We start from the raw sequence: 27,195 nt of genomic DNA, 5'->3' as shown, positions 1-27,195 counted from the left end.
ATATTATGAGGTCAGTATTTAAAACATTCACATTTATTTAATGGGGAAATTTATGGATGCGTTGGGCAAAACAAACTGCCTTCAGTGCGCCTTAAAGCTATCAAGCGTTTCATTAAATTTGATTCCTAAGCATACTCATTTCTCAACAAAATCTAACTTTTGTACTTGATTTGTTACATATTAAATTCGTGATTGGTTTGGAGTAGTTGATACCTATTATTTTAATAAAGTGTAAATTACTACAATATTTATATTTATTTCCTTTATACGTCTATGATGTGACATTCCGGTAAAGCAAGAAATTTGTTAATCTGCCCTAAGTACGTTACAATCTTCGTTTGTGTGTGTTATAAAAAAGTATTCAAGTACACAGTACAAGAGAACATTATTGTGCAAAAACCCAACAGCTCATTTCAAACACGATCAAAAGGCGCGACATTCCGCGGCACCTTCAAAGAAAATTCAGAATGTAGTGCCAGAAAATAAATATTGTTATTTTTGCTAGATTTGATAAAAAATAGAAACTATATAAAGTTCCTCCGTAATCTTTCATGTAAACCAGAAATCAAAATACCCTCAAATACGTTCCAAGTTTCGTCTATGGTGTCTAAATGATCTTACAATGACAGCCCTATTTTTAATTTATACAATCCTGCGTACAGAATTAACGCAAATATAACCGTCGTAAATTACATTTTCTACTTTTCACTTCGTAGAATAGTGAAAAGGTTTTTAAAATCTAAACTAATCTTTGTCACTGTGTCTGCAAGAAATAACGCTCAAAAACAATTTATTTTGTGTAAATAGAGTGAAGTATTTCCTAGATACATAAAAAAAGTAAGTTCAGTCTATGTCAGTTCTAAAAGTCGATGTTTACTTTGAAGGAAAAAATCCTCTGCAATAATGCCCAAATTAACTATGACTTCTGCTTAAAAAAATATGTTATAACTTAATAATATTGCATTATAAAAATTTCCTTAACATCATCGTAACATATTCAAGAAAGCATCCTAATAATGTAGTACTTATATTTATATAACTAATTAACGAAGGTTTATCGAAAATGGTCAAAATCGAACTTTCTTTTTTAGTTCTAAAACAAGAGACAAAATTTTGAATCAATCCCTAATCACTTATCGAGATCTAACAAAAATCAATTATATACCTGAAAACAATATATACTATTAGTTTAAGACCCTGTATACTTAACCTTAAGGCAAGCAAAAAAAACTAGTGCTACTTCTATTAAGAAGTAACTTATTTTACTTCACCATTGTGCGAACGTAGAAGTATTTACAAATTAATTTCCTTCAAATCATTGCACCTGGGTCTGTAATTCGCCATCTCCTCTCTCGAAAAACCCCGTCCTGAAACAAAACGCCTTACAATAATTAAAGACCATTCGATTTTAGCAACTCGGTATTGGGATTAACATGAATTAAGGGTCGAATTATCAGTGTGCTGTTAACTTTAACATCGAGCTAGTTTCGATATAATCCAAGAATCTGATCAATACTAATCTAAGACATATAGATATAATTTTTTCACTGCTAGATCAAACTGCATTTGCCAAAGTTATAATAAATTTACCCAAATTAAACATAAATTATATTTAAATGACGAAAATATTACGTGTCTTGAACCATGACGCCAACGGTGCCGTTTCATTTGACATTCATTTTTGTAACATTTTTTGAGATGATTATTATTCTCTGTTTTCCTAAACTGACCGTACTGCTTCTCCGTCTTCCTCAGAGTCGCTGGCCAAATACTGCTCGATTTCGCTGCTCCGCGACTCCAAATCGCGCCTGGTTTGATACCAGTTGTTGCTACTGTTGAACGCAGGTAAGTCATCTAGTCTAGTCAAATATTCGTCTGATTGAACATTGATCCTGCAAAACATCGATACAGAGAGTCTCAAATTTGTGGCAAAACTACCTTTCGTCAGGGCTGAAAGAGGTCATGTAGGCACTCACGCTGGTGCGACCTCGCTGCCTTCGAATGGACGGTGATGAAACCATGTTGTTTTGGTTGTAAATACTGCTGGGACTGTCCGTGATTCGGCTCGAAGAAGCATCGCTGAAAGCCAGTGAAATATCGATGTTAACTCTTTCTAAAATACTCGTACATACCTGTCCTCTTCGTTTTTTTCAGAGAGGAACAAATCGTCCCCTAAACTCAAAAGTCTTTGACTTTTACTTTCAGAGTTAATTGGAGAGGACTTCAACTTCTGTCTAACGAACCAAGTCCTGAAAGTATACGGCCGAAATTTATCTGGGTTCTGAGTAGACAGTATCATGGTTATTGAACTATAGCTGGTATCACCCGCTGTAGGACTATAACCGGCATCAGATCTTCCTTTCTCATAATTTTTCTGCTGCAAAACCCTATATTCTGGACGTTTACAAGAGCTTGTGTCCATTAAAAGCTGGCTGAAACATCACTCTTGGGCTAAACAGTTTGAGGATCAATACAGAAACATACCTTTGTCCGTGCTTTAGCAAAATGTGATTATTCCAGTCCTTTTTGGTCAGAAAAGTCATGTCGCACAAAAAGCATTGAAAAGAAAATTTTAAGTGCTTTTCCACGTGTTTCTGGTAACAGCTCACATTGTCCTGCATCACGCCGCAAATCCCACATAAAACGGGGTGCCTGTCGTGGTTTCTCATGTGAATTTCTAAGTGCTCTTTGGTAAAGTATTCATTGCCACAAGCCGAACAACTATAATAAGGTGTCTCATCGTGGATTTCGATTCTATGTGACGTGTAAAAGGCTAAACTGCCATCGAAATTTAGTTTCCTGCAGGGCAAATGTGGGCATCTAAGTTGGGTCATCTCTGGATCTTTCTTTAATTGTTTTAATTTCTGTAAATAATAATAATGAACAAATAGTTTAATCTAAAAGATGGTTTTTACCTTCTTGCGCTCCCTTTTGCTAATTGACTTTTTTACTTCACTACTTGATTGTTCTCGAAACTCTTCTTTCTCATCAGCAGTGGAACTTAAGAAGCTTATGTCGCTGGAAGCACTGCAATGTTTTTTTTATTAATTAATAGCTGCCTTTAGGAAAATACATATACCAGCCTGAATGGGCGTTTAGCTAAGTTCTCACTATGAACATTCGCCAAATCCCTTTTCAGTTTCTTAATCACAGTCGATTTGGACTTGTACAAAATCTTCTGCTTTTGACCCCGTCCCCTTCCAACTTTCTTGCCATCCCACCAGTTCTTCTCATCTTTCATTTCATTGCAATAAAGCATTGTTAACATCGGGACAAAAAGTCTTACCAATATCCCTAAGGTCCTCTCTAAGCTCCCTTTTCAAGCCCTCCCTTAACTCGAATATTTTCTCGACTGGCTCATTATAGGGTTTAGAGTTGCTAATAAATACTAGAGGCGTAGAGTCCCTAGTAGTTCCCGTTAAAGTGGATGTGCTCGGAATGTTACTCGGAGTAATATCTCCATAGTCGTATGCGAAATTGTTTTGGTAGAAGTTCCAAAATTTGCCTGCAATTATCGTAGGTTTTGGAGCGTTTTTGGTGGCGATTTGAGTATTACACTCACCCAACTTGGGCGCATACTTCTGTCCTCCTTGAGATCTGATAGAATCGAAAACGTTCTGTTTGTTTGTCACTATTTCGTCGAGCATATTCATGCAGATATTGCATACGCACTGGCCATCATTCAAGTAATCCTCGACCTATATATTGTTAAGAAGGTCGGTCGTATCACTAAATTTGATGGGAATGAGGTAAGAGTGAATGGTTCTTTGATTTAATTCCATCAGGATAGTATGTGTTTAATGGGTAGGCTTGATTGAAATATTCCAGTTTTCGGGCGAGAAAAACGTGGAATATTTTTAGAAGAAAAACGCTCTTGTCGCGTTTCGAGATATTTTCTGTTAAGTGAATCCCGTGCATTTTCAACCTTTTGTCAGTATTATTTTGTTGTTGCGCCCTGCCTGCCAGGTAAAAAATCGATAACGTTTTTAGTTGGATCTTGTACATTACGAAAAATTAACTGAAGTGAATTTTTGCAGTGACGACCGTCTACAACTCCCAAACCTTAAATCCAAATTATTTGCTGTTGTTATTATTCAATGTTCTTCCGAGCCCTTAGAAAATAATGACTGTTATTCTCGGTTAATTTTAATTGAGAATAATGCGTGATTCCACTCTCACATACTTGTGAGGCCTTATTCCCAAATGCAATAATAAAAAAAATCAGATTGTTGCATGATAGTGTTGGATAACAAATTTGTTTTACTACGTCATAAAACTTTGTTTATTTTCTGCGCCAATGAATTCGCGTCACTGTTATTTTTTTGTTTAGTACGAAAATCTCGGCTTGATCATCATTTGTTCCTCGTCCCAGCGACATGCGATATATGCGCAAGTGATTCACAATTGTTTGTTTACATCCGGGCACGGCATTCCAAACATTTTCGGCAAAAAATGCCAAAACATTCCTATGCATAAAATCTCATAAACATAACTGCATTTATTCACAAATATGAAGGTTTAGGGATAGAAACATGATGCATCGTTTTAAAGGGAATTTAATTGCCTTTCAGCGCGTTTGCTAATATACGGGGTATTCAAGTTAACCAAACGTCCTTTGTGCAGGTATAATGTCTAACCGTAAAAGCATCCATTGCCACCCCTTTCTCCTACATAGGGCAAATTTTTGGATCTTTCCAAAATTTTCATGAATTCAAATCTCAGGTTCCCCCAAGGTCTTATTTTGAACAAACAAATAACAACGTTAAATAATGTTCCGGACACCGCTAAAGGAAAAAAAATAAAATTCCAATATGTGCATAACTTGCAAATTGTGACCCGATTTTTTTTCCTTATTAAGGTCTAATATTGTAGTAGAAAACAGGTTTTCTTGGGAAGAGACTACTTCTCAAATCAATCCCTATATAACGAAAACCGGTGTGGCTTAAACTTGACCATCAATGTAAATTATCCCAGTGACAATGCTATCATTTAGAGATGGCATTGCCGTTGGAGGTGCAAATGCAATTTCAGCGGTAACTACTCAAGGCTATACAAAGCACATTGATCTCCAAGAAATTAAAGGGACAGTAAACAAGACCTTTAAAATGAAAAGATTAAAATCAATAACAAGACCTGTTCAAAAGCGGTTTGAATGTAACGAACTATCAAAATTCGGACTTACTGAAGTGCCCAGAAACTCGATAATGTCATCTCTGATGGTATTTTGCTTCCCCTTCACAAGATCATTAGTGGTGTGCTGTCCCGCTCCGCAGGAGAAATCTATTGGGAACCATTTTTTTCGAATCTTTTTGCAAATTAAACACTCCATGATGCTGATATTTTAAGACAGTTAGTGCGCCAGAAACAAGCCAAGACGAAGACCAATTTTGTCCCCCCACTTTTTTCAATAACCTCAAATTGACAGCTAAAGCGACATTAGTGCGCATAATCCAGACGTGTCTCTGTTCTTTGCTTTTGTTTCAGGTTAAAAAGAGAGAGCGGGTCTCCGTGGTAATAATCCTCAATAGGAAGTAAAAATATAAGGCACAATTTTAAATCGTTATTTTAAAAATAATTCTAATATATGTTTTAAGCTGAAAATGAATAACGAAATTACTAATTGCTTATCCACTGCTAATCATTTGTATAGATATTTCTACTCGTACGGTAATAAATAGGTTTTAATATGTCGCATCGCTAATGCGCATGCTTGGCGGTTCTATTGCTGTCTCGGAAAATACCTATTTCTTATAGTGTTTGCGGCCGCCACGCGGTATTGCAGTATTGCGACGGGACGTGAGACATTTCCGTTTATTTATTTATAAACTACTAATTTTGCGTTTAAGGAATTTATTCGATTATCTGAGTTAATTGGCCAACCCAGCCTTTCTGCAACATGCAAAATAATTTCCAGTCACAAAACATAATCGTAAACCAACCAGTGGGTCAACTTATCACCCAAAACAACGGTATCGCAACAGTCACTAACACTTTGCCTCAGGAAAATCAAATCATGCACAACAGTATAGTAGAGTCCCAACCCATACAAGGTAAGCTCCACACTCCCTTACCTTTATCCCTCTAAAGGTCCCTTTACGAACAGTCAGAAACCCTCCAGTGCAAAACATACAGCAGGTCCCCCCAGCACAGCATATCCACTCTCAGAGCTCCACGCTGCTAGGCAAACAGACCGTAAATGCTACTAGTGAGACAGCCCAAGTGGTGACCAAACAAAGGTTGCAAGATCTGGTTCGGGAAATTGACCAAACTTTAACCCTAGAGGATGATGTGGAAGAAATTCTCTTGTCTTATGTCGATGAGTTTGTTGATAGGTGTTTAAATGGGGCCGCGCTTATTGCGAGAAATCGCAGGTGCAATAGTATAGAGGTGAGTTTTTGTAAGTATGATTGTTATGAATTAGCATGTGCTCCTTGATAGGTTAAAGATGTGCAGCAGTTTCTTAGTCGTAATTATAACATGTGGACTCCTGGATTTGGAACTGATGAGCTGCGACCCTATAAGAGGAGTCTTACCACTGAGGCTCATAAACAGAGAACTGCTTTGATTAGAAAGACATTGAAAAAGTATTAAAGTTACTATAGGTTTAGGGTAGCAAAGAGATACAGGTGCTTGTTGGGGAAAGAACAGTTACTGGTGAGAACGTTTTATACTTGCGATTTATTTAATATTACAATAAATAGTTCATTAATATAAACTTGTCATGAATCAAATATTTTTTTCTGTGATATTTAATGTTGCGAAGATCTTTGCAGTCTCTCGTTTAACCGCCTGAGGGCTTCTCTGATTTGGTCAATGATCTTGTATTTTTTCAATCTCGTTTCCAAATTTTGTTCTTTTACCGCATACACCTTTTGCCAGCAATTATGCAAATCATCCTTGAGAGTCGGAAAATAAACAAAAAACTCATCAGAGCTCATCCCGGACACCCGATCTTCCAGCTCATTTACGTGCGCTTCTATCAATATCAGATCGGAGGGGTACACAATTTCCTGTGCGTTTTCCGCCATGTTGGGTTGAGGGGTGTCTGCGCCTAGGGCTTCGGTAACCACGTCACTGAACTCGAGATCAACAACTTCCGTAAATTCCCCACAATAATTTTTTGAAGATGATATCGATCGTAGTCGCTTATGTGACGAGGAATGACTGTGACCCATGTTTAAGTTGAAAACTTTAAGTTATGAGTGAAAGTTACACATTCGCAGATAAACTGTAAGCATTATTATTTGTTTAGAATTAAGTACAAACACACGTACTAAACGCGGCACGAACAGCGTCACAAATGATAAAGTGAGTCGGTTGTAATGATAAGAGAAATGCTTTTTATAACTAATTTTGGGACGCTCATTTTGTTTCCTAGAGATTAAATGTCTGTCGTCAAATATAGAACTTAAATTGCTTACTTTTTGATTACAGAGGCAACTATATTGACTTTTTTTCTATACGTTCCCCTCTGCCTCTCCGCCTTTCTCATTGTGTTTAAATGGACCACTACAGGGAGAACTTGCAAAGAAAGAATATAATATCTAATAATTATTCATATTAATTACCTGAGATAATAATACAATAAGAGATAATTCAGTAATATTCTAACAATGAATAAATTGAAGCATCGGATTCTCTTTTTTTTTAACTTTTGTATTGCTCTGGGTATTGATGTAGATTAATACGTGTACGTGAACGTGCCGGGCCGATAAACTAAGCTTGTTTTATGAACCAACATTGAAATATTCGTTATAATTACAGTTCATGACATATGGTTATCAGTTAAGTACCTATATCTTCGCGAAGAAAACAAGAGAAATTACGATTTAAACAGTAATATAAGTTATTAATTTTATTGTCATGAGAGGTACCGATTTATAATTAGGAAAAAGTACTAAACTAACAATAAAAAAGGATATTTAGTGTAATATTGGTAAGTTCTTTTATACACAGAGAAGATGTATTTTTTCCGCATGAAATTTATTATTAAATATGCTTGCAGATTAATTTTTGTGATTTAACATACTTTTTCATTCACGTCTGCGCCTGCCTAAATGCTAAAAATTCTAAATTTAAGTATTTAATAATTAATTCAAGTAGAATTTGTCTATGATTTAGTGAATGATCTCATATTCAAATATGATGCCCGTTATTGAGGCAAACTATTTTTTGTTTTTAAAAATTTTTTTCTGGGACACTCTTACAATCTTCTTCAAAGCACAAGGATTCGGTGCCATACTTAAACTCAGTGTGTAGTTTCCGACTGCAGAGGAAGACTTGCAAATGTCAACGTCATTAACCTAACCATAATCTCATGAAATTATTATTTTCCACTTTTTGTCGTTTTTTGAATTAATTCATAAAATAAAATGAAAAATCCTATTAACATTCATTAAACGAGCAGCACCATGAGTTACTCTCATTTCCTATCGGCGTGGATCCATCACATAAACGATTTATTACTGTAAAGTCATGATTAGCTCTGTTCTATTAATGTCTAAAAGTTCCACTCTACCAACAATACTGAACCTGGCCAAAAATATCAATCTAGTGCGAAATATCAAAACGATGGCCGAAAAAGTGAGCCAAAACAAAAGTTATGTGGCAGTGAATGTGGGGGGTGAAGCCTCTGAAGAGAGCTCGAGGAAAAGTGAAAGAGTATTCTGGCTTTTAAAACGGAAGGCCTCTAAGAAGGTTAACGAAAATAAAGTGGAACTAGAAGGAGACGCTGAGGTGAAACCAGCGCCTAAAATTAATAAAGCTGATTTGAGTCGATTATTTGCATTAGCAAAACCAGAAAAATGGAAATTAACAAGTAAGCAATTACAGGTTTTGATTGGTCAGGCTATTTGGACACTAAAATTTTCCAGGTGCTATAGGTTTTTTACTTATATCAAGCTCAGTAACTATGGCAGTTCCATTCAGTTTAGGCAAAGTCTTAGATATCATTTACACTTCTACTAATGATTTAGTAGAAGCCAAAGTGAAGCTGAATAAAGTGTGTGGAATTCTGCTTTGTGTTTTTGTCTTAGGTGGTGTATGCAATTTTGGACGAGTCTACTTTATGTCTGTGGCAGGTAATTGATTATTACTTCCCTCAAATTAAAACCATATGTAAGTCATACATTAAGGTTATAGAATGACCCAAGCTTTAAGAACTAAAGTGTTTAGTTCAATAATCAAGCAAGAGCAGGGTTGGTTTGATAAGCGACCCACAGGGGAGCTCATTAATCGATTATCATCAGACACTCAGATAGTGGGACAGGCATTGTCTCAAAATATTTCTGATGGTTTAAGATCCACTGTCATGGTCCTAGCAGGTACTAGCATGATGGTTGGTCCATGTCACTTGAGTATTTTATATAAATCCAATCAAATAATAATTGCAGTTTTATATGTCTGCTAAGCTGACCTTTGTGGGGCTTGCAATTGTCCCTCCAGTAGCAGGAGTGGCTGTGATATATGGTAGATATGTCAGGGGTATTTCAAGGAGATTGCAGGATTCCTTAGCTGATTCTACAAAGGTGGCTGAAGAAAAAATTTCTAATATGAGGACAGTTAAAGCATTTGCACAGGAACCTAGGGAAATACAGGCTTATAAAGAGTCAATTAAAAGCGTTCTTAGTTTGGGGTATTTGGAGGCAAAAGCCAGGGCAATATTCTATGGAATGGTAATAAAAGAAAATTATTTTAGTGAAACCTGCTATATACAAAAAAATTATATAGACAGGCTTTAGTGGGCATGTAATAATAATCTCTGTGCTGTATTATGGGGGGGTGATGGTCACTTCACATCAAATAACAGTGGGACAACTGTCCTCTTTTCTTCTTTATGCAGCCTATATTGGCATCTCTATTGGGGGCCTTTCAAGCTTTTATAGTGAGCTTAACAAATCTGTTGGGGCTGCTCAAAGAATTTGGGAAATTATGGATAGAACGCCAGTTATTCCTATTTCAGGTTAGTTTGCCAGAGAATTGATGAAATTATATAATATTTTTTGACATTATGCATTATAGGAGGATTAGAGTTTGGAAAAGAACTTCAAGGCCATATTAAATATGAAAATGTAAAGTTTGCTTACCCCTCAAGGGAAGACTCTGAAATATTTAGGAATTTACAATTGGTTATATCCCCAGGAACAATGGTGGCTGTAGTAGGGCCTAGTGGTTCAGGTGCGTTAGAACTCTTAAAAATTTCTGGGAAAATGCAGTTTTTCTATAATAGGGAAGAGTACTTTGGCTGCCTTATTACTGAGATTGTATGATCCTCAAGATGGGGCTGTGTACTTAGATGGTGAAAACATAAAGAATCTTGATCCCAGCTGGGTTCGGAAGCATATTGGGACTGTCAGTCAGGAGCCAATATTATTCTCAAGGTGTGAAGTAGCTTTAGTGTATTTGATGGAGTAAGAGTTCTAAATTTGCAGCTCTATAAAAGACAATATCTTATATGGAGCTGAGAACCCAGAGAAAGTAACTGAAGAGCAATTAATGCAAGTTGCTAAGCAGGCTAATGTTTTGGAATTTGTTCAAAAACTCCCTGAAGGGTTTAACACCTTAGTAGGAGAAAGGGGAGTTATGTTAAGCGGCGGTCAGAAACAAAGGGTTGCGATTGCAAGGGCTTTAATTAAAGATCCTAAAATCCTGCTGCTGGATGAAGCAACAAGGTAATTCAGGTCACCATTTATTATTAGAAAGGAACATGAATATTTCAGTGCTCTTGATGCTCAATCTGAGAAGCTAGTCCAAGAGGCCTTGGAACGAATAATGAAAGGCCGGACTGTGCTGACAATCGCTCATCGATTGTCCACAGTTCAAAATGCAGATAGTATAGCTGTACTTAAAGATGGACAAATTGTTGAGCATGGTAAGTACTTGGAGTTACTACAGAAAGATGATGGGGTCTTTAGAGAGCTTATGAAGCATCAAGCCTTCCAAAGTTAAAGGTTTTTGTTAGGAAATTTGTAAAAGAAAATTTTACAGACATTTGTAAATGGGTGATATATTAATAATATTTAAAACTCATTAAAACAACTTGTTTTATTTCCTTTATATCACAAAATAACTTTGAATATACAATTATATTATACAAATATAGAATTTGAATATAGAAACTTTACCGAGCATATCCCTCATCCAACTCACAAGTAGGTCGCCTAAACAGTAGCACATGGGGTTCAGGATTGTGGAGCATGTAATGGACCCAGTTAGGGCTCTGTTGCACCCCTAAAAGATCAGAAAATTGAAAATCCACTGGTAAAGTTTCATTTCAATTAACCTAAGTTTCTCCATTCAGTTTCAGTCATAAGGTGACACCTAGGTACAAGTTTTGCTATGTCAGGGGGCAGTATTACATGCCGGTATTCAAAGTTCTTATCACAGTACTTTTCAGAATATTGGATATTCTCCACTGGCATTTTAAGGGCTTCTTAGGAAAGAGAATATCACTAATTATTTGTTGTTTAGAGATATTGTATTTAAACATACGAATTTTACTGGATCAATGGATGGTGAATTGGGCAAAAGAATGGGGTTTAGTAGGTAATGGAGTATTTAGTCAGGAATCTTTCTTTTTCATTATTTAATAGTACAACAATTACTTGTTTATACTTAATTAAACTAATGTTATTAAATTTTCTCACTATTTAAGTTACTATCCTACGTCTGCCAACAGTGTCAAAATCGTCTCTTTAATTACATTTTTCATTCTTATGTGAAAGCCGCTGAAATTAGATTCAACCCAATGCTTTTGCAGCAATGACGTCACTAAGTGCTATAGTTTAAATTTTTTATTCATAATACTCCTTGAGAAATTCTGTCCCCAGAAGCATTGTCATCATAAAATTTTTATACTAAATGTTTTTTTTCTATTTTGTTGTTAAGGACAAACACTAAGAAATGAGAAATACCATAATATTCTACATATTTATCGAAAATAAACCAGAAAATGGCGACTGTTGGCTATGTTGCCACATACTAATTGTAGCTACTTACTAATAATGGCCATGATTTTGTTTGACACTTGCTCATGGAAATTAACATTTGACATTATTCCTGCTGATTAGTCTGACTTAATTCTTAAAAGGAACTGATATTTCTGAAACTACTTTGAAGCAGGAATTTAGCGATATTTCCCCTTTGTTGCACATCTGGGGTGTTTTTCTATGTGGAATTTTCTACAGCAATATTCGCCGCAAGCTCCCAAACCACTCGTTAAGAATTTGAGAGACAAGAACTGTCAACAACAAGAAAACAGGCGATCGTTTATTTCGTGAATTTTGCAGTCTAGACCCAATCAGGTAAGCGAAATGACGTTATTCTATCAACAAGAACGCTGTAAATTAATTAAATAGTCCTGCAAAATAACACGAGCGAAGGTAATAGATAACGTTAATATTACATATTATGGCTTGAGGTCATTGAGTGTAATGGGTGCTTTGTTTATGGGCTTTGATTGCCATAGGTGAAATTATTTTATCATCTAGTAAATTGGTTAAATTCGATTTTTTTTCAATTTGTAATTTTAGCTGGTATATGATGTGTTCTCAGTAGTCTCAACAAATTCAATTAGCTAATGAAATCAAAAGATAAAGCAGTTTTGTTAAGCTATCGAGCTTACTTGCCTTTAGTACTGCTACAAAGACATAATAAACTGAGTATCATGGGGACGAATATTTTGTGCATTTCACAGCTTTTAAAATTACACTTTTTCATTCTGAAAGCACCTTAAAGTGCTAATGCAGCTTTAACTTTATACTGTGTAAGTTTAAGTTATACACCATTGAGGCTTCAAAGTGCATAGAGTTAACCCATGAGAGTACCTCTGTTGTTGTTCACTAATAAATTTCTGTAGCCTTTTCTCTGCTTTAATCCTGAGGACCCTGAGGGCTCCCAGATAAATAATTCCGCGAGCCACTGACGCTTAATTCCTCAATTAAATTTTTTATAGAGCTGATGCTCTCAGTTCTATGAGACACACACAGGCACAAGTAATACTTTAATTGAATACATTGATTAATTTACTGTTAATTAAAGAGCATAATTTCACTTTTGACACGCTTTTGGTGCGTACACAATATTTGATATTGTCAGGAGTCGTTATTAACAAATCAGGAATGATACCGCCCTATGCGACAAAGCTAAACGCGGTCAGTCACTGCAAAAAATGGAGGTAAGAGGTCCGCGAGAAGTCAAGTACCAGTTCTATGAAGCCTGAGGCCAGTTCCCAGTCTCTCTTGCAGTGCTTCGCCACACACTTTTCATGGTACTTGTCCATGCCATTTAACTGTCGGTACGCGTCGTGAGTTGAGGAGCATTTAAAGCACATTGAGAACTCCGAATTCAACGTATCATGTATTGTGGTAGTGTGTGAATTAAGAGATTATTTTAAGTATGTTGATTTCAAAGGATAACGACGATGGGTGAGTTATGATGTATGGTTTGCGTGACAATATTTCAGTTATGCTCAAGTGCTCATCGAGATTCAGGCCGCATCAGAAATGCACGTATTTTGCATTTTTGAAATGCTCGTTGTGCCTAACGGAGCTGTCTCTCGCTGGATATAAATATTGCTATTATTTTAACGGGTTTGCGAGCAATTATGTATGTTGTTTTTACCTAAAGAGAAACAAGAGAGGATTTTTCCAAAGCACAAAACTGTATGCAGCGGATTTCTAAGTCACATTCCAAACGAGGGGATCCTCAATAAATTGCACACTATGTACTTTCGTGGCGCTGATATTTTGTTATTTGGTCGGGAATGTGGGTCAAATTTGAAGAAGGTAAATAACGCGGATTTCTTTCAGTTGAATTCCCCGCCGTAGGTCAATATACTCAATTAGAAAAAAACTGTGTATAGTATGAAACTGAGACCACATAGCGCGGCCTCTGGCAATGACCGAACGGCTTATCTAATGGGCATTAGTTAAGCAGGTAGTTTATATTCGGCTTTATTGGAAGAGGAAGACCGGCCGGTCTGCATTCCGCTCACTATAAAAGGAATCAGATTCAGGGCGTGCCCAGCAGGAGATCAAAAATACGCGCACCTGCGAATTGATGACGAACTCGTGTCCCGATAATCGGAAGTTAAATTCATTGTTAAATTGTACCAGCACATATTTCGCAATATTCTTTAGTATATGTAAATATTTGTTTTTAGCGAACGTTGAAATGGAATGGGGTATGATGAGCGTTTATATTCCTTATAAAATTGCACTGCTGTTAGCTTATCGCACGTTTATTTCTCAGCACTATGGAGTTACAATAATAGATAATCGATTGGGAGAGGAAATTTCACATGTCAAGTGCTATTTGCCGCAGGAAAACCCCCGGCGTGACCTAATTTTCCGGGGATTCTGTGGATAGTGATACGGAATAAAACGAACATTATGTCTGCAGCGGCTTCAGATAGCAGTGAAACGAGTTTCTAATTTCGTTTAAAATTAATTTTTAAAATGTGCGGGAAAATTACGTTCGCAGTTATGCTAATTGGGAGTTGCCATCTCCAATTCGCGGCTTGTCAAAAAGACTGTATAAGAATAGTAAGTGTGACAATTGCACCATGGGGGTGTGAGCGTAGCGTTTACAAAATGATGCAGGGTGCGGTCTTCGGCAGGAGTAACATTATTTTATATAAAAAAAGCCATTTTATTTGTCTAAATTTCCTTTATTATTGCTCTCATTTATGCACTACATTCTTTAATCCGTACATTAAATTAGGATCCAGACAGGCTTGACTCTGAAATTATAGCGTGGAGCAAATCATACCTTTAATTTATTGCTTTAGCTTTGCCCTTATTGATCCATAATTGACTGTAATGATTACACAATAAATAGATAATCGGTAGAGGCAAACTTCTTATTTTGTGCTGTTATTTGCTGCAGGAAAATTTCCCGGCATGATTTAATTTTCTGCGAATTCTGTGGACAGTGATAGGAAACATGTTAATCATTCTGTGTGCGTGCGTCATTTTCAAGTATGTAGTAGCGAATTAAGGCAGTTCACTTGGTTTCAATTTCTATACCACAAATTTCTGTAAACGAAAAAAGCATCAGAAAATGGCGGCGCGGCCATATTTTTGCAACGTTGCTACATTTGCCAACTCATACCTTTATCAAAGTGACAGTAGTAAAAATGACATCACGATTCTTTGAATAGCTTAGTGGACATCGCAACGGACTAGCAATCACCGGGTATAAGGCTCGATCCCTAGCAAGGCTACAATATTTTTAAATTAATATTACCTTGCACTAAAACCCAAAATAGTTGTAATTAATAATCTTATGGTAGTGGTGTAAATAAAAACGTTACGCGTCTATGAATCAATATAGGATATATTCATCCATTGGAACAAGGTTGTCTATATTTAAACCAATTACTGCTACTTTCTATGTGTGTATTCAGTTCAAATTAAGGGTGGCAAACTAAATTTTCCAGGCATGAGCGTTTGAGACGAAGCCCTTAAAAGAATGCGAATAATTTATTTAAAACCCCTCCTCGTCGATATTAATTTAGTCGTCAGTTTTCCTCTAAACCGCGGCTTTCCTCCGCAAAATTTTATCAATGCAAACACAGGCCTGCAATAGTGCGTTCTAATTCCCCAAAAATCCGTAATATGGGGATTTGATTTACATCCCATAAACCATGTATTTACACTGTGGACAAACAATCGTGCTGAGCCTCGGTCGACGTTGCGCAAAGGTTACCCGAATTTAATTTTTCTTGATGCTCCGAAACGTTTTCAATAACAATTGCGGGCCACAATGGGCATCAAAGCCGGAATTAGTTGGCCTGTTCAGTGGGAGGGAAAAATGTCTTAGAATTAGTGCTTGTCGTTCCCTATAAAACGCAGTTTTTACGTAATATGATACAGGGATTTGTGAGGATGGTTTTCCTGCGGTCATGCCCCTTCAACTTTGATATGTAAGTGCTTTTGTGGCTGCAGCACTGGCTTGATTTCTGCCAAATTAGTTCGCTTTTTAAAGTGATTTTTTTTTTGCTGAAGGTGTGGCAGCCTAAAGATGTCGCACCACAGCGACGACAACATGCTGATAGCGACCAGCGACTCTTTTTGGGAGCCGGGAAATTATAAAAAGACCACCAAACGGATAGAGGACGGCAATAAGTTGTGCGCCGATTTGATGACGTTGGTCAATGAGAGGGCGGAAATAGAGAAGAACTACGCCAAGGCATTGAAAGCCTGGTAAGACTTCTTTTATTGTTAGTGCATTGTTTGGTGGAGTTTTTATTCGTAAGTAGCGAATCAGGAGGATGAGGTAAGTCAGGGAATTTGCATTGCAGATTTGCTGATAAATATTTATTGCGTATTATTCCGGAATCGTACAGGCTAAATTGTTGTTTTTAAGTACGCAAATGTGCAGTTAACACGTGGAATTTGCTCAATGTTTTTCATTAAAATGGTGCCCTTTTTTAGCGTCAATGGCGACGTTGTCGCATTTTTGGTCTGAGACTTGTCAGCGGAGATTTAGTTTTCTTTTTAGTTAGATTTAATTAGATGTTGAATTAAATTATACGCCAGAATCTCCACTAACTGCCCACGAGTATTACACAAGTTCCAATTGAAATAGAGAATCATGTTTTTGTGGAATTTTTTTTGAAAATTAAAATATTCCATAAAATGGTCGCCCTTGTCTCTAACGGCGACACTGCCGCACTTCCGGCTCCAGACTTGGTGCAAGCTTTGGCCCTTACCTCAAATGACAAGATATTTTTTTAAACTGTTTTCATTGTTTATCTAATTTACGTATCTGCCGAAGATTCCTCAGCTCTCTTCGTCACCAGTTAAATTATTTGCATTGTTTAGGTCAAAAAAATGGAACGACATAGTGGAAAAAGGCCCCGAATATGGAACAACGGAAGCGGCCTGGAAAGGCGTCTTGGTGGAAGCGGATAGACGGTGCGATTTGCACAGTAAAGTGCGAGATTGTCTGGTTAATGATGTGATGCAAAAAGTGAAACAATGGCAAAAAGACACATACCACAAGGTAAAGCTCGGTTCCTTGCATTTTTTGTGATTTATTGTTGTCCAAACAAAAAAGAGCTTTAGTATATTATTTTTATAACGTTTTATAAGTTATTGAATAGATACAGCGAGCGTAACCTCTAATAAAATTTATAGCCTCGGTTAATTAATAATTGAAAAATTTACTATTTATACATGTCGTTTAAGTTACCTCCCGATAAGTGGCATCCTTTTTATCAGCCACTTTTAATTTCAACGTGCATGTTCCATTCTTAAACGGTGCACTAATTGTTATGCATACAATGGTCTCTCAATTCCTCGCACGAAAGTAAAAGTCTCTTTAATTCCGCTTTAAGAACATTCAAGCACTTTTATTAATAGGATGGTGTGACGGCATGCGCCTTACTTTCATGTCCATGTAATTAATGCAGATAAATAATGTTATCAAAATAAATACAAACCTCCAATACAACAGCAATACCCTTTGACGATATTAGAGACGCTTTCTTAGATTTTTGCTTGATTTCAGACCATGATAAACATAAAGGAGAAAAAAGACATGGACGACGCGTTCAAAAAAGCCCAGAAACCATGGGCGAAGCTCCTACAAAAGGTAGACAAAGCCAAGACCGATTTTCATACAGCATGCAAAACTGAAAAATCCGCAGTAAATCAGGAGAGAAATGCGGTGGGCGACAGCTCCTTTTCAACCGATCAAGTAAGCATTAAATTCCCAATTTTTCAAGTTTATAATCATGTCGATTATTTTTTTACATTATAGAGGTCTCAATCGGTGAGTGATGAGCTATGCCGCTATATTTGAGTGCATTAGCTAGTCGATATTTATTGCTAGATATCCATATATGTGTGTGTGTGTGTGTGTGTGTGTTCATAACAGTACCTCCCATAATCAAAATCGGTGCCATTTCAATGAAGAGCGTTTTAATTAGGTCAGGAAGATGCAGGACCGTGTGCAGAAGTGCAAAGAGGAAGTGCAAAAGTGCCGGGAGAAATACGAGCTAGCTTTGCAGGAAATCAACCAATACAACCCCAAATACATGGAAGACATGACGGTGGTTTTCGACAAATGTCAAGAGATGGAGGCGCAAAGGCTTCGATTTATCAAAGAGTCTTTGTTCGATATCCATAAACATCTCAACATATCACAGGATCCAATGTAATAGGTTTTTGCTTATAACAGAAATAACTTTTATTAATAATCGTTTTAAAGGTTGAATCAAATTTACGATGAATTGTACCATACAATCAACAACGCGGACTTCGAGAAGGACTTGAAATGGTGGTCGAATAATCACGGTGTTAACATGGCAATGAATTGGCCGCAATTCGATGTGAGTCGCGCTAATTCTTATCGCTGCATGTGATTGATCTTTATTTTCCGTTTTCTTTTTTTTTGCGTTTGGCATGCGCCTTTAGGATTACACGGAAGAGTTCCGAGACATTCACAAAGGCAAATCCAAAGATTCTTCTGCTGCCGGAATCACCCTGATCAACCAAAGGCCCGTAGGCGAAGATTTGCATGTACGCTTCATTTATTTATTTCTTTGTTTTACTAATCTTTCAGGGATTAAGGTTTCTAATGATTTTGTGCGTTTTAAGGAATTTTCAGCGAGCGCCAACAAGTCTTCCAGAACGAAAGCAGTGGCGGCTGCTCGGCCCAACAGTGCGACGGCCCCTCTTGCGCAAATTACGCAAGTGCAAGAAGCAAAATCGCCCTCCAAAGCGGTGGAAAGTCCCTCAAATCGGGATTCGGCCATTACGTAAGTCGTCAATATAAAAAATTTGGATATTTTTGAAGGAGTTTTGTTTCAGGAACGGCTCGACGGCTAAAGCGAACGAGTCAAATCCGTTCGAAGAAGAAGACTGGGAAAACGATGCTTTGGTGGACAACGGGGAGCCGGGAGTTCCTGTTAAAGCGTTGTATGATTATGTGGGTGCCGAAGGTGATGAGCTTACTTTTAAAATCGGTAAGTGTCGAGTCGGTTGAGGATGTCTTTCCGTCTTTGTCTCACGGTAATGTATAGGATTTAGAGGACTTGCCTGATTTTCATGTAGACTAAGAGGAAATTGGATATTCATCAATTTGTCATAAAAAAGTTTATTAATGGGAAATTTCCTATATAAGTGTACTTTTCGTCTTCGTTGGACTAATTGTTGCATATGTCATCAAGATAAATGAGAGTTGATTTGTATCCATACAATTTAAAGGAACAATTTTTTGTTCACGAATTATGAAAAAAACCACCGTAGTTGATTTCTAGTCTTTATTTTATTCCCCCAGGAGATGTATTCGAAAAATTAGAAGACGAAGACGAACAAGGCTGGTGCAAAGGACGAAAAGACGGGCGAGTCGGACTCTATCCCGCCAACTATGTAGAGGCAGTCTCACCGTAAACATAAGATCATTTTCCGTGAATCATTAGTTACTGTTATTTGTTTATTCGGTTGTGTGGTAAGAGAGTATTACAAGAACCTTGTTCAGAGGTTAAGGACCGTATTAATTTGCTTTAAGTAGGACGGGTAATAAATAGCAGAATACCGTGCTTTAAATGATTAGGTGAGCTCAATTTTCAAACCACCCCAAACGAGATGTCATTTGTTATTGCATTTTTATCGTTAACGTTGATGTTTAGATATTCTCTTGTCTTTAAAATTGAGCAATATGAATTCTGTATTATATGATAATATAGGTTTGTTGTTTTCAAGTGTAAATTGTCAGTTATAGGCCGAAGTTTTTGGTTTGTTGTACAAGACAGCATTTAATTTATATGAAACATATTTTCATCGTGATATAAAGTGATGTCTAAACGCAAGTAGAGAAGTGTTCAAAACATATTTCCAATTTGCCTTTGTTTCAAAAGTAATTTTTTTAATTAGTAGGTATAAATTAGCGGATAGACAAAAAATGCTTTATCACTAATAGCACGTGAAAAAATTGTACAAATTGTAAAGAATCATTATTTATGAGAACTATATAAAGTATACTAAAAGTTACTTATATACATATTGTAGGTAGGTAGCGAAATTAAGTGTTTCATTCGAGTAAACAAATTATATAAAGATGGGGCCTATTTAATTCAAAATTGGTTATTAAAGGTACACAAGGGAATTTTATAATAATTTTTTGACGAGATTTTTTGGTTATGTGTTTGTTAAAATAACAAATTAGCTCAATAAACAGTGACCTAAAAATGATGTAAATGGGACAAAATGCCTAAATAGTGCCAAATATGGATCATATTTTTCTTGCATTTCTAATTATCATTATTTTGAATATATTTTGTATTTATGTTTGTACCCTTGAAAATTGTTTTACCATCGAATTTAATCCTTTTTGAGGACCAAAGTTGCGTACACGATGACGTATTGTAATGACGTCATTATGCATGCTCTCCTGAATTTTAAGGAAGATGATATTTGTTAAAATTCTGTTTTAACTGAAATAAATTACATACAACACTTGATTTGTTTGTTTTTTTTTTTTATTGCTCCGATAATAAAGCTGTTTGGTATGTGTTCTGCTGAGCATTATATAAATATAAAAAACCACTTTCCAAACCTATAAATATTTGTTGATTTCTCTTGAATTCCATTTGTAAATTTCATGCAAATTAATATATACGGTATACCATTAAAAACAAAATAAGCACCCGGCTTATTTTGAACTAAAATTAAAATATTAAAAATTGTCGCGACACATTGGAATTCTTTAATTGAACGGTTTACAATGTTGCCAAAGGGAACACACTGATATTGTAAAATTTAAGCTGTAACGCACACATACGACGTTTTTGACATTTCCTACAATTCACACTTCGGAGCTTCATTTCCTCATTTTTTGAAGTTAATTTATTTAAAAAAAAAAAAAATCGTCAATTACGGCAACAGTCACTGACATTTGATTGCAACATGCGAATATTGTAGTTTACCTGAACTTAACTTGAAAATAGCAAGATGAATTAGTGGGAAAAAGTGGTTACATCAACTGAAAGAAAAACCAATAGAAATTCCTATTTTGACGTGTTAACAAACCAAAAATTTCGGTCCTTGAAAATCTGGTGATAAGAGATAAGAAGTTGCATTCCCCCAATTCAAAGACAATGAAAGGCTCTATCATAACAACTAACCTTAATCAATTTTAGTTAATCAATTTATAAGGATGGATCGACAGAGCTTTCAGGACTTTCAAAATTTGCACAATCCTGTCATCTTGGGCAATAGGGTAAGAACCTATATGCTAATAATTTCACGATACTTAACGCAAATTTTTCTATTGTATTCAGTCTATAGATGAACTCTCTGAAGAAGAAAGAGTGCGGTAAGTGAACCAATATCTCATTAGTGAGTGATGATAACATTTATTTGTTGCACAGCTATGAGCACCAAAAAATCCATGAAATGCACAAAGGGCATGAGAAAATGCACCTTGAGATGATTCTTATCCTCTTTGTAACATTACTCCTTGCCCAAGTAGCTCTTATTGAATGGAAAAGGAGGTATTATCGAAGCTACTCTGTAAGTTCTCTTTAAAACATCTGTTCAATAACTGAAAAAGCCATTTTACAGATAGCCACATTACTGGGTATGTGGATCGTTCCAGTTGGAATTTGTTTGAGACACCTTTGGTGGCGATTTGTTTTTATTTGGCTGCTCTTTTCTTGTATCACTGGTTTAATTTTCAGAAAAGCCATGCAAAAACCATTGCAAGGGACCACTCCAAGGTTCAAAATTCATACTATTTTGACTTCAAATACATCATTGAATTTTCAGACTAGTGTACAAATGGTTCTTCCTATTGTATAAGTTAAGTTACATCTTAGGAATTGTCGGTTACATTCTTATGATGGTCAATCTGTTGATCCTCTATCTAGTCTTTGATGTAAAATCCCATGATTGGATGGATATAGCTGTGCAATTTATTTTCTATGGGTTGTATTACGGGGTATTGGGCAGGGATATCTCCGAGATATGTGCGGACAAAATGGCGTCACACATAGGGGTAAAATGGATATTAAAACTACTTCAAAAGGATGCTTAAAAAGGGATTTTAGTACTATTCTCCTCAAGGCATCCCAACAAAAAACCTCGATCCGAATATGTGCGCCATATGCGGTAATCGTTTATTGGTGCCCACGGACGAAGAAGGGGTAATCGAAAACGCATACCAGCTAAGCTGCCAGCATACGTAAGTTTATTATAGGGATTTGGTATTTATCTTCTTAATCCTCCCTAATAGAACAGCCTTCTAATGATATAAATGTTTACGATAGATTCCATGAGTTTTGCATAAGAGGTTGGTGCATAGTGGGCAAGAAACAGACCTGTCCTTATTGCAAAGAAAAAGTGGATCTTCAGAAAATGTTCTCCAATCCATGGGAAAAGCCCCATATGCTCTTTGGGCAGCTTTTGGATTTAATTCGGTGGCTGGTGTCATGGCAGCCACTAATATTACTTCTGGTGCAAGGAATCAATTATCTGCTGGGGCTTGAATGATAATGAATGTTAATAGAAGTGATTATTCGTTTGAGGGGAGGTTGTTTTATTGTGGACTAAGTATTAGGGAATTATTTATGTGAGGTGTTCAGGTGGAAAGTGTCTCAGTAAAATTGTATTAAAATTAAACTTTTAAAATTTCTTCTAAGACGTTTTGGTTTTGTCCAACTTCATCATGTGTCGTGACAATTAGCTTACTTTCTGTAATAAAACATTAAAAATACGGTTTTTTTAGTTTTTTTATTTACTTGTTTTTCAGATGCGTCAACCACTGTTAAGAAACTCCATAAATTGTTCACCAGAGCACCTCTGAATATTTGTCATTCTCATTGAAGTATGTTTATGTATATGACGAAAAGGCGATTTTAATTAACCTGTATCTTCGCTTAATTAAAGTGAAACATATGCCTTCGCCATTTGTTAAGTACATCACTAGTTGTGGAAATTTATTACTTTATGTAAATAATATTTTATGTTTATCTTGCTCACAACCATTGTATGCGATTCAAGAAAAGCAAAGGGTGATTAAATTTACAGTATCTCAATCAGATTCGTACTAGATTGTAATAAATTGATAGGAAAAACTTTTTATTCACCAATTGTCAAGAAAATACACAGTAATGTTTTTGACAATTGATAGATGAATTGTTTTCCAAGTCCTTTACATGTATTTCTCCGCTGGAGTCTCTCTCAAATTTTTCTCGTACTCGTACTATTTAATACATGTGATTAAAAATAGGAAAAATGTATTCGAATTTACAACGTCGGCAACTTAGTGCGAACACAAATTTTTGTGTTGTTTACTAGACGTCAAAGGTCTCTCCCCGCCCAACTACACTAAAAGTAATTTGTAACATATAATTGGATCTTAATGTTGAATTTTAATGCTTGAATTGTGGAACAAGCAATTCAGAATTGTGCTGTTATAACTTTATCATTAGACAACTCAGACGGATTTATTTGCTCAGGTAGACATTAGCCCACATGATTTCCTACAATACATTGACTGCATGTTTATGGAGGAAATTTGAATATAAGAGGCCCACTTGTGACAATAATGGAATAATAGTTAGAATGTCATCAGTGGCCTTAAATGATTTCCACTAATGCACACTAAAATGGGATCTATTGTATTTCCTGGTGTTACATAAAAAACTGGTAAACTCGCATCAATTGATAAAGAAAATATTACAGACTCTTGAAGTAATCACTCTCTAGACTAATAACGGAGTGTTACCGATACCTCACCTGCGCTACTGTTGGTAAGCGGCATTCACTTTTTCCGAATCAGATTTTTAGGCTCCTTGTAGAAATATACAGGGCAGTCGCTTTCTGACCGGCTGTTTAAACAAGTATCCGATTAAAACAAGTTCGTACCACTACCAGCGCGCCTTTACCGAAGTCTGAACGAATTTTGTGTTTGTTACGTCGCAATAGCTTCGTATTAACAGGAACGCCGATGGTACCTCCATTGAGTCTCTAATGACGTCGCAGAGTGTCCGTAGATTTTTGAAAAGTTTTACCAATGCCAAAAGTGTAGTGACAAGTAATGAATTCAACGTAAGCGAGAATGTGAAGCCCTACCTTAGCATTCCAGGGCCTAAGCCCCTACCGTTCCTGGGGAACAGTTGGAGATTCATTCCCCATATAGGTTGACACAGTATCAGCCCAAGCATGGGGGAAATTAAAACGACATTTTTAGGTGATTTCCAAATTGAGCATATCGACAAAGTCTCCTTGCGCCTGTTCAAAAAATACGGAAAAATCGTTAAAATGGAGGGGTTGTTAGGGAGGCCCGACATGCTGTTTTTATTTGACCCAGATGAAATCGAGGACGTTTTCCGGAGGGAGGATGCGATGCCCTTAAGGCCCTCTATGCCCAGTTTGAACTACTACAAACACGTGTTGAGGAGGGAGTTTTTTGGGGATTTGGGGGGTGTCATTTCTGTGTGAGTATGAGATTATAAAGAAGTAAGGGGAAGATGTGAGACTGGTCAAGGTTTAATGGCTCTCTTTACACTGCAAAAGGTCTGAGAAGTAAATATGAAGGTGGATTTTTCGTGTTCTTGTCAGAATGGCCATGCCAGCGAAAATTCTACTTGTTCAAGTTAATAAATATAGTTTGCCACTAAGTTGATAGCGACTTGCCCCCAAAGAAAAATTAGGTTTTCCCTCAGATTTACCTATAATGATGACATTTTCATGAGTAGATATGTTCTGTGACGATAGACAATGGCAGTACCAACTGCTCAGCCTGATTTGCCTATTTTCATACATCTCTAACTGATTTCTGTATGATTTGACCCAGACAACTTCTGACGACCTTTGAATTCTTCACAATATGCTAATCCGCACACTCTCTCCTTACATTTTAATGATATTAAGGAGTAATTTATTAAAGACTGTGTGCGCAATATAACGAATTACGTATGCAAAGCTAGGCATCATTACAGTGTCATTTCACGGTCCCACGAAGGCAAACTCATTCAATTAATACTAATTAGTTGCGTGATATATGTGATGTCATAAATTACATTTGGTAACAAATTCTCAAGGCAGGACGATTGTTTACGTCTAAGGTCTTTTTTAATACAGACACGGCGAAAACTGGCAGAAATTCCGGTCCAAGGTCAACCAAATAATGCTACAGCCCCGCTCAGCAAAGATGTATGCCGACGTCATCGCAGCCACTGCGGAGGAGTTCGTTCATAGGTGTTACTTAAACTTAGTACTTAATAGAAATGGGCTCAAATGTGTGATTTACAGGATATCAGTGGTCCGCAACGAGCAGCTTGAAGTGCCCGATGAGTTCTTGAATGAAATTCATAAATGGTCCTTGGAATGTACTTTAGTCACAATCGCTTAGGCGCGTTTCTATTGACGCTCTTTCAGCCTTATCTAGGATAGCCTTGGATGTGAGAATGGGGTGCTTTGACGAAAACCCTTCCCCGGACACGCAGAGGCTCATCAACGCCATCAACACGTTTTTCCTGAATGTGCCGATACTGGAGCTGAAAATCCCCTTTTGGAGGCTCTTCAGCACTCCCACCTTCAACCTGTACATTGAGGCACTGGACTGCATTAAAGAGTACGTGTTAGTGCCCCCATTACATCTCTCTAACAAGGATGGAGGTTACAGGATTTGCCTGAAGTACATAGAACAGTCTATGACCAGTTTGGATTTACAGAGTAACGACAGCCAGCTGTCGGTGATGCAGAAAGTGCTCAAAAGCGAAAAGGACGTCAAACTGGCCAGTATTTTGGCCCTCGACTTGTTTCTTGTGGGGGTAGATACGGTAAGTGCTGTTTGCGCATCAAATTATTTGATGGCGTTGACTGGCCTTGGCCAAATTATCACAATTACCGGGCGGGTTAACAATATTCTTTAGTACTAAATAAAGTGCATTAATAAATAACAGATTGTTACATCTCGATAACAACGCAAACTAGGACAAAACAATTTTATTTCAAGACTTCAAACGCAGTCGCCTCGATTCTCTACCAATTGGCTGTACATCCTGCAAAGCAACATGTGCTTCATCAAGAACTAGACCGAATACTTCCAAGGAAAAACGTCCGACTAACCCCAGAAAAATTGGATGAAATGCACTATCTGAAGGCCTGCATCAAAGAGACTATGAGGTTTTTTATTGATTTAACCCATCTACAAAAAACGAATAACGCCCATAATCGTTATTATGTAGAATGTTCCCTGTAGTGATTGGCAATGGAAGACAAACGACCTCTGACTGCGTTATAGGCGGCTTTGCAGTGCCCAAAGGAGTCCAAATAGTGTTTCAGCACTATGTGATTAGTAATCAAGAGGAGTTTTTCACTAAGAGCCACGAATTTATACCGGAGAGATGGTTGAAACGATGTCCCCTATCGAAGGACCATCATCCATTTGCGTCCCTGCCTTTTGGATTCGGCAGAAGAATGTGCTTGGGAAAACGATTTGCGGAATTAGAAATTCAAACTCTGCTGGCAAAGGTTCTTTTTTTGCCGAATTTAGTGACTTTGATAGACATAATTATTTCTTGTTTTATTTTTAGATACTACAAAACTACAGAATCGAGTATCACCACGAAAAACTGGAATACTTCATTCATCCTATGTATACGCCCAACGGACCGTTGAAGTTTAAATTTGTAGATAAAACGTGAAATAACAATAAAAATAATACTCAGTTTGATTGAAACAACCATATGTCATTGGTCATAGTACTTACCCAAGCGCATCATCAGAAGGAACTGCGATCATTGTCCATATAAACCAACGTGGCGCCCTCTAGGAGCGATTAATGGAAGTAGACGTTGTGCCATGTGCAGTACTGTCAGAGCGGTTATCAATCCGTAGTAGTATGGGCGTCTATGTACTGCTAATTTCATGAAATGGCATTAGCCCAAGCGCATTTACCGCTCACACTCCTGAAAAATTAAAAATTACATTAAAAATTTTTCTGGCCTACCGGGTGTTAGAAACAGAAAATAATACATTGGGGCATAAAAATCGATGGGGACGGGATCTTAAAAAATGATCACCCTGTAGATTTTTAAGTGCATTTTTTTACTTCTCAGCAATATTTCATAAGAATTTAAATAAAAAATTGTAATTTATGAAAACATATTTCTGAATATTTGTCACAAAATTATATTGCAGTAACAAATTACGATCATACCCTTATCGATCTATCGTG

General features: G+C 36.7%; 7 protein-coding genes across 10 annotated transcripts; 5 read left to right on the top strand and 2 right to left on the bottom strand.

Annotated features, from left to right (window-relative positions):
• Positions 1-37: 37 nt before the first annotated feature.
• Positions 38-5,399, bottom strand: LOC136416277 (uncharacterized). The gene is made up of 10 exons (XM_066401384.1): positions 5,183-5,399; positions 3,563-3,698; positions 3,287-3,505; positions 3,084-3,234; positions 2,916-3,027; positions 2,485-2,864; positions 2,133-2,432; positions 1,939-2,079; positions 1,731-1,892; positions 38-1,367 (listed from the first exon to the last, which is right to left on the bottom strand). The coding sequence occupies exons 1-10, from the start codon at positions 5,327-5,329 to the stop codon at positions 1,316-1,318; spliced, it is 1,800 nt and encodes a 599-aa protein (XP_066257481.1). The 5' UTR covers positions 5,330-5,399; the 3' UTR covers positions 38-1,315.
• Positions 5,400-5,771: 372 nt separating this feature from the next.
• On the top strand, positions 5,772-6,731 carry Taf12 (TATA-box binding protein associated factor 12). Its single transcript, XM_066401460.1, has 3 exons — positions 5,772-6,050; positions 6,104-6,387; positions 6,439-6,731. Exons 1-3 carry the CDS (start codon positions 5,897-5,899, stop codon positions 6,589-6,591), a joined length of 591 nt encoding a protein of 196 aa, XP_066257557.1. The 5' UTR covers positions 5,772-5,896; the 3' UTR covers positions 6,592-6,731.
• Positions 6,732-8,261: 1,530 nt separating this feature from the next.
• Positions 8,262-10,975, top strand: LOC136416340 (ATP-binding cassette sub-family B member 10, mitochondrial). The gene is made up of 9 exons (XM_066401459.1): positions 8,262-8,818; positions 8,874-9,080; positions 9,135-9,337; positions 9,393-9,674; positions 9,730-9,961; positions 10,021-10,176; positions 10,229-10,379; positions 10,431-10,670; positions 10,719-10,975. The coding sequence occupies exons 1-9, from the start codon at positions 8,476-8,478 to the stop codon at positions 10,945-10,947; spliced, it is 2,043 nt and encodes a 680-aa protein (XP_066257556.1). The 5' UTR covers positions 8,262-8,475; the 3' UTR covers positions 10,948-10,975.
• A 49-nt stretch (positions 10,976-11,024) lies between these two features.
• On the bottom strand, positions 11,025-11,592 carry LOC136416342 (cyclin-dependent kinases regulatory subunit-like). The gene is made up of 2 exons (XM_066401461.1): positions 11,282-11,592; positions 11,025-11,229 (listed from the first exon to the last, which is right to left on the bottom strand). The coding sequence occupies exons 1-2, from the start codon at positions 11,418-11,420 to the stop codon at positions 11,120-11,122; spliced, it is 249 nt and encodes an 82-aa protein (XP_066257558.1). The 5' UTR covers positions 11,421-11,592; the 3' UTR covers positions 11,025-11,119.
• A 1,638-nt stretch (positions 11,593-13,230) lies between these two features.
• Positions 13,231-20,470, top strand: Synd (protein kinase C and casein kinase substrate in neurons protein Synd). 3 transcript variants are annotated; one of them, XM_066401103.1, is made up of 11 exons: positions 13,231-13,424; positions 16,008-16,205; positions 16,827-17,007; positions 17,515-17,703; positions 17,767-17,778; positions 17,936-18,162; positions 18,217-18,337; positions 18,423-18,527; positions 18,606-18,766; positions 18,819-18,973; positions 19,288-20,470. In XM_066401103.1, the coding sequence occupies exons 1-11, from the start codon at positions 13,396-13,398 to the stop codon at positions 19,398-19,400; spliced, it is 1,491 nt and encodes a 496-aa protein (XP_066257200.1). In that variant the 5' UTR covers positions 13,231-13,395; the 3' UTR covers positions 19,401-20,470. The 3 variants fall into 3 exon arrangements, with proteins under 3 accessions (XP_066257200.1, XP_066257202.1, XP_066257201.1); XM_066401105.1 differs by lacking the exon at positions 18,423-18,527; XM_066401104.1 differs by lacking the exon at positions 17,767-17,778 and having other exon boundaries at positions 13,233-13,424.
• Positions 20,471-20,873: 403 nt separating this feature from the next.
• On the top strand, positions 20,874-22,720 carry LOC136416096 (E3 ubiquitin ligase Rnf121). Its single transcript, XM_066401106.1, has 7 exons — positions 20,874-21,228; positions 21,290-21,324; positions 21,380-21,521; positions 21,573-21,727; positions 21,777-22,005; positions 22,058-22,191; positions 22,277-22,720. The coding sequence occupies exons 1-7, from the start codon at positions 21,166-21,168 to the stop codon at positions 22,497-22,499; spliced, it is 981 nt and encodes a 326-aa protein (XP_066257203.1). The 5' UTR covers positions 20,874-21,165; the 3' UTR covers positions 22,500-22,720.
• Positions 22,721-23,923: 1,203 nt separating this feature from the next.
• LOC136416093 (probable cytochrome P450 49a1) lies at positions 23,924-26,683 on the top strand. Of its 2 annotated transcripts, XM_066401100.1 has the most exons (9): positions 23,924-24,150; positions 24,202-24,448; positions 25,095-25,211; positions 25,266-25,342; positions 25,392-25,587; positions 25,639-25,795; positions 25,972-26,141; positions 26,204-26,489; positions 26,552-26,683. In XM_066401100.1, exons 1-9 carry the CDS (start codon positions 23,982-23,984, stop codon positions 26,660-26,662), a joined length of 1,530 nt encoding a protein of 509 aa, XP_066257197.1. In that variant the 5' UTR covers positions 23,924-23,981; the 3' UTR covers positions 26,663-26,683. The 2 variants fall into 2 exon arrangements, with proteins under 2 accessions (XP_066257197.1, XP_066257196.1); XM_066401099.1 differs by having other exon boundaries at positions 25,095-25,342.
• The last annotated feature ends 512 nt before the right edge of the window (positions 26,684-27,195 follow it).

This window comes from Euwallacea similis, chromosome 22, assembly GCF_039881205.1.
Source record: "Euwallacea similis isolate ESF13 chromosome 22, ESF131.1, whole genome shotgun sequence".
Taxonomy (NCBI): Eukaryota; Metazoa; Arthropoda; class Insecta; order Coleoptera; family Curculionidae; genus Euwallacea; species Euwallacea similis.
This window is presented reverse-complemented; position numbering and strand designations above follow the sequence as displayed.

Coding starts and splice junctions, on each gene's coding strand:
- LOC136416342 (XM_066401461.1), bottom strand. CDS start 11,420: ATGCCAGTGGAGAATATCCAATATTCTGAAAAGTACTGTGATAAGAAC. Junction 11,230..11,281: donor AACTGAATGGAGAAACTTAG/GTTAATTGAAAT, acceptor CTGATCTTTTAG/GGGTGCAACAGAGCCCTAAC.
- LOC136416340 (XM_066401459.1), top strand. CDS start 8,476: ATGATTAGCTCTGTTCTATTAATGTCTAAAAGTTCCACTCTACCAACA. Junction 9,675..9,729: donor GGGCAATATTCTATGGAATG/GTAATAAAAGAA, acceptor AAAATTATATAG/ACAGGCTTTAGTGGGCATGT. Junction 10,380..10,430: donor GAGCCAATATTATTCTCAAG/GTGTGAAGTAGC, acceptor CTAAATTTGCAG/CTCTATAAAAGACAATATCT.
- LOC136416093 (XM_066401099.1), top strand. CDS start 23,982: ATGACGTCGCAGAGTGTCCGTAGATTTTTGAAAAGTTTTACCAATGCC. Junction 24,449..25,094: donor TTGGGGGGTGTCATTTCTGT/GTGAGTATGAGA, acceptor TTTTTAATACAG/ACACGGCGAAAACTGGCAGA. Junction 26,142..26,203: donor TGCATCAAAGAGACTATGAG/GTTTTTTATTGA, acceptor GTTATTATGTAG/AATGTTCCCTGTAGTGATTG.
- Taf12 (XM_066401460.1), top strand. CDS start 5,897: ATGCAAAATAATTTCCAGTCACAAAACATAATCGTAAACCAACCAGTG. Junction 6,051..6,103: donor AGAGTCCCAACCCATACAAG/GTAAGCTCCACA, acceptor CTTTACGAACAG/TCAGAAACCCTCCAGTGCAA. Junction 6,388..6,438: donor GCAGGTGCAATAGTATAGAG/GTGAGTTTTTGT, acceptor GCTCCTTGATAG/GTTAAAGATGTGCAGCAGTT.
- LOC136416277 (XM_066401384.1), bottom strand. CDS start 5,329: ATGGAGTGTTTAATTTGCAAAAAGATTCGAAAAAAATGGTTCCCAATA. Junction 3,699..5,182: donor TCGAGTTTCTGGGCACTTCA/GTAAGTCCGAAT, acceptor AACAATATATAG/GTCGAGGATTACTTGAATGA. Junction 3,028..3,083: donor TTAGCTAAACGCCCATTCAG/GCTGGTATATGT, acceptor AAAACATTGCAG/TGCTTCCAGCGACATAAGCT.
- Synd (XM_066401103.1), top strand. CDS start 13,396: ATGTTGATTTCAAAGGATAACGACGATGG. Junction 17,008..17,514: donor AAAAAGACACATACCACAAG/GTAAAGCTCGGT, acceptor GCTTGATTTCAG/ACCATGATAAACATAAAGGA. Junction 18,767..18,818: donor AATCGGGATTCGGCCATTAC/GTAAGTCGTCAA, acceptor GTTTTGTTTCAG/GAACGGCTCGACGGCTAAAG.
- LOC136416096 (XM_066401106.1), top strand. CDS start 21,166: ATGGATCGACAGAGCTTTCAGGACTTTCAAAATTTGCACAATCCTGTC. Junction 21,522..21,572: donor GGTATTATCGAAGCTACTCT/GTAAGTTCTCTT, acceptor GCCATTTTACAG/ATAGCCACATTACTGGGTAT. Junction 21,728..21,776: donor TTGCAAGGGACCACTCCAAG/GTTCAAAATTCA, acceptor TTGAATTTTCAG/ACTAGTGTACAAATGGTTCT.